General features: G+C 44.8%; 2 protein-coding genes across 3 annotated transcripts; one reads left to right on the forward strand and one right to left on the reverse strand.

Annotated features, from left to right (window-relative positions):
- Positions 1-1366: 1366 nt before the first annotated feature.
- pcbp2 (poly(rC) binding protein 2) lies at positions 1367-6245 on the forward strand. 2 transcript variants are annotated; one of them, XM_085919632.1, is made up of 13 exons: positions 1367-1546; positions 2349-2471; positions 2557-2580; positions 2666-2698; positions 2771-2887; positions 2978-3109; positions 3560-3688; positions 3784-3858; positions 4294-4353; positions 4582-4654; positions 4731-4786; positions 4877-5046; positions 5126-6245. In XM_085919632.1, the coding sequence occupies exons 2-13, from the start codon at positions 2403-2405 to the stop codon at positions 5160-5162; spliced, it is 975 nt and encodes a 324-aa protein (XP_085775758.1). In that variant the 5' UTR covers positions 1367-1546; positions 2349-2402; the 3' UTR covers positions 5163-6245. The 2 variants fall into 2 exon arrangements, with proteins under 2 accessions (XP_085775758.1, XP_085775759.1); XM_085919633.1 differs by having other exon boundaries at positions 4294-4335.
- Positions 6246-7523: 1278 nt separating this feature from the next.
- On the reverse strand, positions 7524-13748 carry map3k12 (mitogen-activated protein kinase kinase kinase 12). The gene is made up of 14 exons (XM_085916388.1): positions 13655-13748; positions 13036-13559; positions 11550-11733; positions 11274-11465; positions 10820-10978; positions 10510-10668; positions 10287-10395; positions 9885-9994; positions 9537-9653; positions 9321-9455; positions 8505-9228; positions 8357-8424; positions 7978-8275; positions 7524-7679 (listed from the first exon to the last, which is right to left on the reverse strand). Exons 2-14 carry the CDS (start codon positions 13496-13498, stop codon positions 7524-7526), a joined length of 2874 nt encoding a protein of 957 aa, XP_085772514.1. The 5' UTR covers positions 13499-13559; positions 13655-13748.
- Positions 13749-14243: the final 495 nt, after the last annotated feature.

The following is a 14243-nucleotide window of genomic DNA, read 5'->3' on the forward strand; positions in this document are numbered from 1 at the left end:
ATTTCTGAGGAGTAAAGCACATTTCTTTAGTTGGGACCAATCTGGAGATTGAATCCACTTCCAACAGAAGGCAAGCAACAATCATGCAGCTCTGCAGATGGTTTAGCAAAATAATCTCTAGTGTCTACTGCCTTGGCTTTGCAAAGAGGTAAAAATAAACATGTAAACAGAGTGAAATGGAGGCCTATAGAAATGTTTGCTTTACCTTATATAAAAGTGTGATCATGGGGAATCTTTTTTTATTTTATCAGGCTGACCATTGACTGATTGCATTGTGGGTGCTCTGATGTGCACCAGATTAATGAACATGTGCTGAGCGCAGTCAGGCAGAATATATGGCAAGCAGACCATGAAAACATGGTCACAGGGCTATACTGTTCCATTTAGAAATCCCTTTTCTTTTTTTTTTTCAAAGTTCATAAATAACTTGATATGGCAATGTGGTTCTGCGGATTTTACTATCAAGCCCTGTCTTTCTATTCTTCTGATTCAAGTTAGCATCATCTGACAATCAATTTCCTTCATTACAGCAGAATGCCAAACAAGAGGGAAACAAGAGGGAAATGACCAAAAACAATGGCCTACAAAGCAAACCAATCTATCATGAATTCTAAAGTCATCAATCAAGAAATGAATAGGAAAGCAGATTGTATTGTTTGCAGGCCAAAGGTCAAATATCGAGAGACTGGTTGTTTCTGCATCAGCAAAACTACTTTTGAATGATGACAAATAGCATCGATGACTAAAGCCTGAAGGAAACTTTTTGCCTAATTCATATTTAAAATACCCCAGTCCCTCTGACCATGAATACAGAGAAGGCCAATTGAATAGAGATTGGTCATGCAACTGTCTGTTTATTATATGGCAAATATGACTCCCTGCCTATTGGTATAATTCTGCCATCTAGTGGATTCATATTGAACTCTAGCGAGGACAAAATTGAACTCCAATTATGAAAGTCGGACGATTTAACGGACTGCCATTTCTAATTTATGATTTACGCGTATTATTTTTTATGGGAAAATTATTTGTGTAAAATATGTGCACTGGTTTCCAACAGCATTGATTAACTCACGTTTATGTACACGGTTACGAATGCGTTGATCAGTGTTTTAAAAAAATATATAGGTTTATCATAATGGTTGTGGTTAAAGTGCTGTAAAAATGTTACTGTATAACAGTAATTTAAATACAATTTAGTACAAATATGAAAAACCAAACCTCTCATGTATATTTATTATTATTTTCATTGATTTTTTAAAATACCAACTATTCATTTTACCCGTCTTTTCAGTTTGAAAAAAAAAAAGAGAAGTTTCTGTATTTTTTCTGTCAGTGGAAGTAGCGCACGCGAGGGGCGTGGCCGTCGAGAGGTCAAAGTTGAATTCAGTCTGGCTTTTGTGCAAAGCGGAAGAGTGGAGTCCCATCGAAGCACGGCGTCTTTTCCCTCTTCCCCGGATCCTTTTCAAAGTCCCTCCCGAACCTCTCCCCCTTCTTCCCTTGTCACCCTACCCACCCCCTGGACATACGTCGAAGGACGGTTCGGGTAAGAGATCCAAACGCGGCGGCAGTATGTGCGTTTGGGCGCTCTTTTCCCTTTAGCTTTGCTAAGTAGACTGAAGGACAGCGAGAACTCGCTGCTCCCCATTGCTTTTGAAGGCCGCGGGTTGTGACTATTTCCTGGATGAGGCGACGTTTAAGCTAGCAAGCCGGATGGAAAATTACCGGTTATGCTAACTAGCCGATCGAGCGTGCTAGCTTGTCGCTGCCGCTCTTGATGTTTTCTTGGTATGATATCGTCCAAAAAGCCAAATAATCATTAGTGAAATAAGGCATAATGTGAATTGGAATTCAGTCTGTATAGTATGGTGTCAAACTTCCATCTGCCGTCTGCTTACGTGACTGACAGATTGTGATGTAGACTTACCTTTTAAGTGGAGGTGTTAGCTTCCCATTCGGAGCCCCCTGCTGCCCGCTAAGAAGCTCTTGGCACGAACGCACCCGAATCCCAGGTGATGAAACAATCGCTGACACTTGCAATAACCGGATAGTACTAGTAGCATATGTTGCATCTGCTTCTCGGTACCATGAAATAGCCGGCACCCTACGTACACAGTGGGTCATTGTACTGCCGTGTATGGGTGGACTCGCGCCAGTCGAATGCGAAATACAGTACAGCAGTCAAATGTGTCTATCGCCGTCATTCGCGGTTGCAAAGTGCTGCAGAAGAAGTACTTTGTCACGACTATGCAGGATCGCACATCTACACATCTTCATAAAGAAAACTTCTTATACAGCTTCAGTTGCTTGAATTGTCTTTGACATTGCTGTTTTCTACACTTTTGCAGGCACTTGACCTGTGACCAAAGATTCACTCGTGTATATCACATCCAGCTGCATCAATGGACTCAAGTCTAGTTGAAGGAGGACTTAATGTCACCTTAACGATCAGGTTACTCATGCATGGAAAGGTGAGTTGTGGCGGCAGACCTTTAAGAGCTACCCGTTGTCCCATTTGTGCACTTATAATTAACTTTTTGTGTGTTTATTCTGTAGGAGGTTGGAAGTATCATTGGCAAGGTATGTTGTTTTGCGCATTTAAATGGATCTTATGTACTTCTCACACTCCTGTTTGTTATGTAAATGATTTTTGTCTCCTCAACAGAAAGGAGAGTCAGTGAAGAAAATGAGAGAAGAGGTAAGATGCAAGAAAGCGATCATATGATTCCGCTCGCGCTTCATCTGCTGCATGGCTTGTCTGTACGTGCAGAGTGGCGCCCGCATCAACATCTCTGAGGGGAACTGTCCAGAGAGGATCATAACCCTGGCTGGACCCACCACCTCCATTTTCAAAGCGTTCTCCATGATCATAGAGAAACTGGAGGAGGTTTGGATGCGCAAACTACGTTTGAGGATGAGGCGAGATTCCGCCGGTCAATTTAAGGTTTAACGACTCGCGTGTGCCTTTCTCCCTCAGGACATCAGCACCTCCATGACTAACAGTACAGCCACCAGCAAACCACCAGTCACCATGCGCCTCGTTGTGCCTGCCAGCCAATGTGGCTCGCTCATCGGCAAAGGGGGCTGCAAGATCAAAGAAATCAGAGAAGTGCGTCTCCATAATCTGAGAACTCGTATTGCATTTGGTGCGCTGATCTCGCTCAAGAGTGTACTCTACCAACCACCGTGCACTTTGCATTTGTTTTGCATAAGAGGCAAATGACCATTGAGAGGATTCAAACAAATGTCCTCGGAAGTAAGACGTTTAAATTGCGATAACACCAGATTTTCCCAAATAATAGACACCGTGCCTCAATTCATTCATGTTGTACATGGGAATAAATAGCTGCAGCCTCTTAAATGGAATCTTTTACTCCCTCAGCCAAAACTAGCATCATCCACCAGTTAGCTGCAGTCACCACAGCGCTGACATTTGATAGCCTCACATGTTGCGTTAAATGTCACTCATTGTCACTACCTGCACATTTGGCACTTATGGAAGACGATGCAAATTCTATTTTTTTTTTTATTTCATGTGATTGTTTGTGTCTACCCTTAGTCAGCAGGAGCTCAGGTACAAGTAGCAGGGGACATGCTGCCCAACTCAACAGAACGTGCCATCACTGTTGCAGGGACTCCGCAGTCCATCATTGAGTGCGTCAAGCAGATCTGCGTTGTCATGCTTGAGGTAACACCTCTTGAGGGTGAAACAATGTTTGGAGATCTGCCGTGCTTTACCGATGCATATATTTTCAATTGTTTTAATTGTGTCCGTTTCCTCAGTCCCCTCCAAAGGGAGTGACCATCCCATACCGACCTAAACCCTCAGGGTCTCCAGTCATCTTTGCAGGTGGTCAGGTAAGAATGTCTCTGTTTGGTTCTCTACAGTAGTGGTTCTCCAACTCGGGTCCCCAAATGCTCATCTCGTAGTACAGATGAAGCGAGAGAATATTTGGAAAAAACATCACACAGCCAATAAGGTTTGACAATTTGGATGTGTGGCAACGTCAGCACAAAAGCGCCAACACTTCCTTCCGCTCATGCCTAAAGCACTCAACTTCACCCACAGGACAGCCAGTCGGTCGGCTTAGAATGTAATCGACTCAAATTACTTTCTTGTCGGGTTTGCAGTCCTGTCAGCCTGTTAGTCCCGTTTGTTTTGTGGGGAAAGTTGCCTTTATAGCACTTAGTAGGTTGCATATGAGGACCTCAAGGACAGAACCCTGATGGATATTGAAAGTACACTGCGTGTGACACCGTCCCAACCTCCTAAGTGCTTTTCTCTCCTTGCAGGCATATGCTGTCCAAGGACAGCACGCCATTCCTCAGCCTGATGTAAGTGAAGGGCCCTCTGTAAGTGATCCAATATATTTGCAAGTTTGCGCCCGAGATGCTTCATCCTAGTTTTCCAATCACCTCACGTTGCCACGTCCCACTTAACGTCTTCAAACAATATCAATCTGTGTCACAACCCAGGGAGAAATAATCCATTTCATTTGTTCCTCTCATTGACGCCAGGCTGTAATCACCAACATGATATGAGTAGTATGTTTTCTGTCTGTCCCTCTGGTGGCGCCGTAGCTCACCAAACTTCACCAGCTGGCCATGCAGCAGAGTCCCTTCCCCATTGCGCACGGCAACCAGGGCTTCCAGGGTAGGCGGGCAGCTGCTGCTTTCCATTGGTCCCAATGCGTTCCGCTTTGTGACCGTCTTTCTTTGCAATTCCGCAGCTGGGATGGACGCCTCTGCGCAGACCGGCTCACACGAGCTCACCATTCCAAACGACGTAAAGCCCCAGCCGTTTTCAGTCGCACGACTCTCAAACGACGTCTTTCCCGTGTTTCGCTCTGTGCTCACATTACTCTTCTTCTCCCAGCTCATCGGCTGCATCATTGGGCGTCAGGGCGCCAAGATCAACGAGATCCGTCAAATGTCGGGCGCTCAGATCAAAATTGCCAATCCTGTGGAGGGTTCCACAGACAGACAGGTCACCATCACCGGCTCCCACGCCAGCATCAACCTTGCAGAGTACCTGATCAATGCTCGGTAAAGTTCGCTTCGGGCGTTCTCGTCCTTAAACCCTTTAAAATGGTGAGTTTGCAGCTTTCTATTTTTGTTTTTACAGGCTGACCTCGGAAGCCACCGGACTCGCAGCCAACTGACATGGAGGAGCCTCATTCGCATCTAATGTTGCCCCCGCCCCGACTTTTTACCAAGAGGTCCCTTATTGAACTTCATGCAAAAATACTACGAACTCACTGTCTCCTCTGTTTGGGTTCTATTTGCCTCGGTTGTAACTATGGCATCATCACGATCACGGTATGCTATTTATTTATAAACTTTGAAATTCCCATTACAATAATTTCAAAAGACTTTTTTTTTTTTTTTTTTTTTTTTTTTTTTAAATGTATATCTTTATGGTATCGATAAAGGTTCAAATGTTTTAGAAAAATCTGAAAATGCATAAATGGTTTTTTTATGTCAGATTTTTCTTAGAAAATGTAAAAATGAAGAAAAAAACACTAAACATTATAGATGGACTGTTCTTTCCCTTCCATTTTGAATATATTTATTTTTATTTAAGACGGCTCCTTGTAAGAAGAGAATCTATCGATGATATTTGGAGCTGTGCTTCTTTGAGCAATGCATTGAGTTTGACGGGTTTTTAACGGGTCAAGGCCTCAGTTGAAGTCTATTGCAGGAATAATTTAGAAAATTTGCCTTTGTATGAATTTGAAATTGTTTGGTCTCACCCCACCACCATAATTGTCATTCCTGTTTCATCAGTTTTATTTCTTGATCATCAAATTTTGACTTTTGTATTGCATTCTGATGTGGGCGGGTGGGTCTGAATAAGAAAACAAAATATTTTTCCTTTTTTTCCAAATTTACTAAAGACCATACTAATTATGAGGATAACGTTTGCAATGTTTGTTTTAAATAGAGAAAATATTTTTTTTAACTGCTGGGCTGGGGAATGCTGCAAGACTACAAAAGATGTCGGTCTTTCAAAGTATATTATGCTATGGTAATAAATTATGATGAACTAGAAGGATAATAGAATAACAAACACTAGTTTTCTCAGATTTTTTTTTTTGCCTGGGTCAGATTTGTATTTTTATTCTTTGCAGGAAGAAGAAACTCACGTTTTGTGCACGATTTCAAACTATTGTAGATCTGGGTGCATTGAAATTGTTGAAGACTTAAAAATGCAGAAATAAAAAAAAAACATGTGAGATGCTTAACACATTGTTTTACTTATCTTCTTATTCAGAAAAACACTGGCCTTATACTAAACTTAGGTTGGAAGCTTGGATATATTGATCATGGGCAAGAATAGAAAAGATCAAACCTTGTTAACCAATACATTATTTATTGTAGCTCATATTTTTTTCTTTTGATATACTTCCTATATTACAGGTAAAATGTGCAATGCAGTATAAAAACAAAACATTTCTATTCAAAGGATACTTAACATTTCAACGAGTGACCACAAAGAAGTGTTCTACGTGTATATACTTGACCAGGCAGGCTACTCCTGCAGAAATTTTAAAGGGTAGTGGGGGACCGTGGAGGTTTTTATGAAGGCGACCAGTCCTTGAAATTCATTACAAAAACACATTCACGTTTATTAGCACCTGCACCAGTAGTGTTGCTATTTAGAGAGAGTTGAAATAAATGTTGTCCCGTTTCAGTGCATGTCAGAGGAAGGTGTTGCCGTGAGTGCAGGCATGACTCGACACTCACCAAAGATAACACTTGGGACTTACTACTGCACAATCACAACCTTTTCATTCAAAATGAACCAAAAGGTCACCATTCCACCACAAATCCGGCGACCTTTGTAAAAACCTCACGCAGGTCTTGTGTGCTGGAAAACTTAGCGGGAATTATGTTTTACAACTCAGACCTCCTAAATGTTCCATCCATTTTCCCCTCCTTTTTAGTGCTAACATTTATGAACATAAGGAACAGAGGAAATACTTTCAGGATTAAAAAAGTGTAAACTTCCACAAAATATAAAACGGATACATTCGAATCATAAATTATAAACATAATCATGCATTTGTTCACAGGGCTGCAAACCATTTATTCTTTGTTTATTCTATAAATAAAATATTTCTCATGTGGTATGTCATGGTTATTTACATTATTATTTATTAGTATTTTAATGCATTAGTGTATGGGGGTGTTCCCAGAGTGGGGATGGGGGGGGGTGGGGGGGTGAATGAAAGGTACCTAATAGTATCTGGTACCTATTTTGACAACAAAGAGTAGTTGATGTCTCAATTATCCGAATATCACCCAAGCTGACAAAAGAAAATCAAAAGAATGTCAGTCAGGTTTGACAAATGTGCGTCATGTGCTGGAGTCTTGCCAGCCAGTGCGCTCGGTAGCCCTCGTAACTTTATGAAAAACGTGTCATAGCTGTGATCCCTCGTGACATGCCGCACTGGCCGACTGGTGCACTGTGACGGTGACGATTCAATGTATGCAAGTTAGAGGTATTTAAGTCCAGGTGTCTATGGGGGTCCTATGTGAGACGCCTGTGGTGACCCTTGATGGGCTTGAGGGGGCGGCATCCACGCTCCAGCACTGGGAGGTCGGCTCGGCTCCCCGCTGCCCGACTGGTCCAGCTCAGCACTGTCGCAGTCCGAATCGTCACAAAGGACTCGACCCTGAGGAGAGGGTGGAAGACGTTTGTTAGACTTCTCAGGAAGAAAACATGGCACTGACACTGGCAGAGCTAGTGATTTTTTTCCTTTGGGGCCCGTGGGAGAGTCAAGGATTTCTCAGGGATCCACAGACCCTCAAAATTCTTCAGAAAATATTTCATTATACAATATGTTTCTTACCGGAGACGTGTAGAAATGTGGAGAAAAAAAATCTATTATCTGGTCTGGCACCTGAGGGGGAGGGCAGGTCCCCCACGGGCCCCCCCTCTAGCTCCGCCAAAGATGCAGAGCTCAAGCGTACCTCATTTGGATTCTGCTCGCTTTCCAGCTTTGCTTTGGCCTGACCCAGCATTCCGTCTTTCTCTGACAGGCCATCGGAAGCCTGCGCGGGATCCGTGATGTCTGCCGGGATCTCTGAGCCCTGAGAGAGGAGGTCGTCACTGCGGTAGTCCAACCTGTCATCCGTGTTGGTGCTGACCACATCGGGGGTGCCGCTGTGGGAGTGATCTGTAGTGTGGCCCTCCTCGCCATCCGAAACTGACAGGTTCTCCGAGCTGAAGGTTGACACCGACTGACACTTGGTGATACTCGTCGGACGTCTGAGGAATGTGACGCAGTTCGGGTTCAAAATGATTATTTTAGCTCAAAAGCTGGGTCTGAAAAATGAGTGAGTTACTCACCGTCTCCGTGGTAACTCCACCTCACTGTCAACTTCCCCCTCCTCTTCTTCTGATGACACCCCACGCCTCTGTAGTGACCATCAGTCATAAATTGTTAAACAGAAAAGCATTTTCTGGGCAATTCCGGGACCACATTCCGTCCTCTTACCTGTTTTCGTGTAATAGCTGCCCTGTACAGAATGGCCGAAGGTGTGAGGTGCTGACTCCCAATTCCCCCTGAAGCCCCCCGGGGCAACCTCACAGCGCCTGCTCCATCCTCTTTATCCTCGCCTCCATCATGAGGCAGACGGGGAGATCCAAGAGATCCGCGTCCGGCCGCCGCCCCCCTCCCACAAGGCGAGTCGGGGCTACTCGAGAAGGGGAACGATGCTGCATCCTCGCTAGGAGTGTCGCTGCGTGGGGGAGTTTCGGTGAGATCATCCAGACCGGCGACCCCCACCTCCGATTCCCCTAATCCCGCAGAAGTGGGAGCTCCTCTTTGGAGCCCACCATCAGGGGGATCCGCTTTTCCCTGGCCGCCCACCTCTAGCGTGGTACAGATCAGATCAGGGCTGGAGGAGGATATCTCCCTTTGCTGTTGCTCGGGGTTGAGGCCCCGCAAGGCTGAAGAGGGCTCCAGCAGCTTCTTGGCGGAATCAGCGGGCAAGCTGTTACCCTGGGCCGCTGTTGTCTCAGTATTGGGAGACGACTGATTGGCTTTGAGTCCTGCCAGATCTCCACTGCTGCCTTTGCCAGGCTTACGGTGGCGTGTTTTTACCCTCCGAGACCGACTGGGAGAAGTGGAGCTTCTCGTGGGGCAGTTTGGGATGGTGACTTGCATTACGGAGGAATCCATTTTGGGAATGATTACCTCAGACTTAAGGATGTCTGGCCTGAAAGAATGGGGAGCGAAACAGCAAATCAATTCTATAATCCTCACCGCAGAGAATCGGTGTTTGGTTTGTTAACTGAAATGAGATCGCACCGCTTTCCTGAGGGCAGTTTCTGTGGGACATTTCTCTTCTTGATGAGCTTGTCCATGCTGTTGGAAGAGCCGCTCTGCCTGGAGCTGTGGTGTTTAAAAAACCCCGGATACTTTTTATCCAAAGACTGCTCCCTCCTGCAGATAAACATACGGCAAGTGACTTTGTAAAAAATTCCGTTCACGAGCCAAGGACAAAAAGTTTGAATTCGGTCGAACCTCTGCAGCTCTTTTTCTTTGAGCTCCAGCTGCAGCATGACGGCACTGAGCTCCATGTAAAGGTTGTTAGCTCTCTCCAGTTTCCTCTCATAGTGTTCACGAATGTCTAAAGCATGTCTGACACAAGAGGGGAAAGCTGGGTGATGTCATCGTGCATCCGCATGAGAGACTTCCAATCCTCAGCAACTGGCATGCACTCAAGTCACTTTCATTCACCCGCGGGCATGGATAAAGGAGTGACATCGAGAAATGGCACAGACTCCGTGACAAGTGGCCTCGTTCGTGACGTGTGCGCAAACACAGTAAGAGCACAACTTCCCCCTCCCTCCCCAAAAAAGCGCCCCAAACCTGAGCTCTTCTCTGCGTCGGTTGATCAGCTCCTCATCGAGTCGGTGCAAACAAGTCCCCTCGGATTTAATCTTCTCAAAGTGTTGTTTCACCTCCTCTCGCCATTCAGCCTGATGAGAGCAGATTTTTTTTGATCAGCCGCATATAGTTAGAGGCTGACTTGAGAAGTGGTTCTCTTTTGTTGCCACACAACAGATCCGATGACTAAGCAAGACTGTGTGGGTGATTGGCTACGTGCATCCACATATACTGTAGACTGGATGTATATTACACAGAGCCTGTATTTTCCACAATATCCAACCAACAGCGATCACAAAACCAAAATTCAGACATGCCCTTCCAAATTAAAGTCTTCTCAGAAGTGCAGAAGCATGGAATAGGAGCCAGGTTTGTCAACGATACCTGTGACTTGAAGTACGTCTCCTGAGGAGTAGACAGAACGTCAGCTGACGCTATGTCAAGATGGAGAAGAATCTGACGGAACGAAGGCCGGTTCCTGGGTTTGCAGTTCCTGCATAAATCCAGATTAAACACAAAAGCCATCGTTTCAGCTTTTACTGTATCTATTTATGTATGCCTCTAATCCTCTGTTCTGCCTCACTTCCAATATCCGCTAATTGCTCACCAGCATTGTCTGAGGAGGACCTTGAAACCATCGGGGCAGCTCTCAGGTACGGGCAACTGCAGGCTGTTGTTTCCCACGCCCCAGATGATGGCAGATGAATCCACATCTTTGTAAGGGATCTCTCCAGTGAGCATCTCCCACAGCACCACTCCAAATGACCTTAAAGTCAGGTTCAAGCTCTAATAAACAGTCTCACCAGAAAATCATAGAAAATGCAAAATCAAAAATAACTGCTAGTAGCAACACGGGCTAGACGATTTGGAACATTATCCTCACCAGAGAGATACTCGGTTCCAAAGATGACACCTACCAGATGTCGACCTTTTCTGACACGGGCTCATTCCGGATGACCTCAGGAGCCATCCAGGCTACGGTGCCTGCAAAAGACATCTTTGTGCTCTTGTCACTGAGCTCCTTTGAGGTTCCGAAGTCCGAGATCTTTACTAGGTCATCGTGTGTGATCAGCATGCTGAAAAAAAAAATAATTAAAGTGCTTTCACTGTCAAATATCCTGTTCTTGATAATACGGTGCAGAAACATTTGTGTTTCTTGTAATGCTACTTTTTACCCAAAAGAGCCACGTCTCCATGTGTAAACGTCAAATATTAGCTAGCAAGTTAAAAATGTGAACATATTCTTTTTCATTGTTAGATTTGGACAACCAATTGTAGCACAATGCTACCTCTGCTGGTTTGGACTGTGACAAAAGCATGACGGAAAAAAAACAGCCTAATAAAATGCAATGGGGTGAATTGGTAACTTACTTCGGGGACTTGAGGTCTCGGTGTATGATTTTATGAAGGTGTAGGTAGTTCATGCCTCCTGCGATGCCCATGGACCAGTCAACTAGGAGTGAGGGGGTGATTTTACGACCTGCCCTCAGCACCTCGTATAGTTGCCCTTGGGCACAGTATTCCATCAAGATACAGTAACAAGGAGCCTGGGTACACACGCCCCTAGACAACAAAACAGCAATTCCATGAGGACGCTTAATGATCTGCTCAACAAATTGAATGTAGGAGAACTGGAGGAGAACCTACTTGAAAGTAATGATATTGGGGTGCTTAAGCTTGCGAAGGTGTTTGATTTCAGTCTCCTTGATGTCTCGTACTTTCTTCACAGCCACATCGTCTCCGTGGAACTTGCCGAGGAAGACGGCACCTTGCGCCCCGCTGCCGACCCACTGCAGGTCGGAGATCTCCTCAAATGGAACCTCCCAGCTTTCTGAACAGAGACCGGAAAATAGAAACAAACTAAGAAGAAGCATTCTATTCATTTCAGTCCCACAGGGTGACGGTTCCAATTTGAGTCAATGGGTCCGGAACGTACTTCACCACAGAATGGGCATCTTGCAACGCGCAGGGTGACAAATGTTAGCGATTAATTAAACAATATCCTGACGGACAAACAAACAATACTGTGATTATCATAATTAGCAGTGTTGTTCTTGTTGAAAGAAAATGAATGGATCTGTCTTCCACACCTTAAATAACAGAGACCAAAGAGGCCACAAAAGAGAAATGCAGAAGGCAGAGCCAAAGAGAGAAGCGAATATATTCTTCATGAGGTCCACTGAAGTGTGAAGCTCTCTAGAGGCCCGCTTTAGCAGAGACGGATGCACACGACGGTTCCCCATAGCTAGCTTCTAAAACTCACTCGGTCTGATTTGTGTCAACAGACAACAGTGGCAACAGAGACAATCTTTTTCTTTTTTTTAAAAAATATTTTCATTTAATCCCCCCATCATGTTAGCCCTGAGAGGATTGTGAGACAGCATTCAGTCGGGCGTATTTGGAAATGTCCTTACGTCATTTTAGCCGGTCGACGAGTGTGAGAGTGAGGATGATGACGTAACCCCGGCAAAACTGAGGAAATATGTTTTTGGCAATGAAGAAAATAGGACTGCTGTTAGCAAACACTTGGAGTCCCTTTTTTTTATTTTTTTTATTTAAAAAAGGCCATGTCCAAAATCTTGAGATGCTACTAGATTGGGACCTGACTTTCAGCAGTCACATCAAATGACTTTGAAAAATATCTCCACACTGAAAGATGAAGCTTTGCCATGCTTTTATTTCCAGGGTCAATTAATGCAGCCCAGGTTTCCGAGTAAACACGGTGAAGCGGCATTTAGCTGTTATGCTACACGCAAATCGAATAAGTGATATCAGCCCCAAGTATGAATGCTTTTAAATCCAGGTTAAAAACAACATTTTATTTTTCACATTCCATCCTTTGATTTTTTAAAAACATTGTGAAACTCAATTTCGTTTTTTCTTCGCTCTTTTGCTTTTGAATGTCTTTAAAGCTTTACTTTGTAAATATATTTAAACATCAATCTTCATTCTTTCCGTATTTTTTAACAGTTTAACAAAATATTAACTTTTGCCTTTGAATATCTTCGGCCGTTCACATTGAATTGGCTTGTGTATAAAATGTGCCAATATAAATGTGAGTTGCTTTGCCTTACAAACTATTTGTCACGTGGCGCCAAGCATCCCCAAGCACAAAATTTACAATATCACGTACCTTCATGGCTATGCTTGTGCTCAGTGGAGTAGGCCTTCCCGATCATGGTCCACACAGGTTTTAGGCATCCAAACAGACCCTCCAAAAACCCTCCACTACCCGATTGAAACCGAATATTCTCCGAATGGCTCCGGACGGCGCCGGCCTCCGGACTGTGGCCCGCCTCAGCCCCACTGCCACACTGGCAGGCGTCATGTTCGTGTAGTTTCAGCACACTGTTGTCAAAATGGCCTGAAGGTCCATCACTGGGCGTGGGACTGCTGCCTCCCGGTGCCCCCGACCCACCAGTGTCAATTGACAGCACGTTTCGGAGGACACACTGTGTGGGGGTCAGGTCCGTTTCCGGGGTGCAGGCTGGGGTGTCACCATCAAGTCTTCGATAAGGGGGTTCTGATACCGGGGTACTGAAGCCTGACAGGGAGGGGGAAGGGGCACGGGGCTCATGGATACAGGTCCCACTCATCAGGGGTTTTCCCAACCCAGAAGGTTAGGGTGGATGGTGGATGGACAGTGGGGAATATGACCTAAAGGTAAAGATAATGAAATGCATTGTTATTAGTGAAACACATCCCTTATTCAAACATTACGAAATTAAATCTAGGTAGCCCAGTGGTAGTACCATGGCAGTTAGTTTGGTTTAAATGTCGGCCTTCTCGTGTGTGGAGTTTGCCTGTCCTCTTTATGCTTGCTTAGATGTTTTCTTACAGCTACCTCCTCCCACATTCCAACAACATACATAAGGATAAGCATATAAAATGGATAGATGGAAAAAAAGTTTAATTTGGGCAAAATAATCACACAGCCATGTCTGAGTCGTGCAGAAAATCCTCATTCTGCTGCCTATGAATGGAAACTCGTGCAACCTGCCCAGTGGAGCTATCAACCAGAGTGGAAATGGGCTTTATGAATGAGTCGACGAAAGCATGGCTGCTGCTGCTGATGCTGCTGCTGTTCTGTTACCGCCACTTCTTCGCGAAGATGACGGCACTCAAACCCCCACCACCTCTAACCATGACTCCATGCATTAAGTATGTGCATGCCTTGAAAATGATCAATTGCATAATCGTCCCCGTGAGGTTGTTTGTGTGTAGGAAAGGGGGCGGGGGGGGGGGGGGGGGGGGCTATGCCCATTTCACACAGTAAATCCCACAGCGGCTCCGTGACTTGGACTGCACCGTCGCATAAGCAAAACCACGGCGAAAAACAGA

The sequence above is a fragment of the Syngnathus leptorhynchus genome, chromosome 1, assembly GCF_054491065.1.
Source record: "Syngnathus leptorhynchus isolate UIUO chromosome 1, UIUO_Slep, whole genome shotgun sequence".
Taxonomy (NCBI): domain Eukaryota; kingdom Metazoa; phylum Chordata; class Actinopteri; order Syngnathiformes; family Syngnathidae; genus Syngnathus; species Syngnathus leptorhynchus.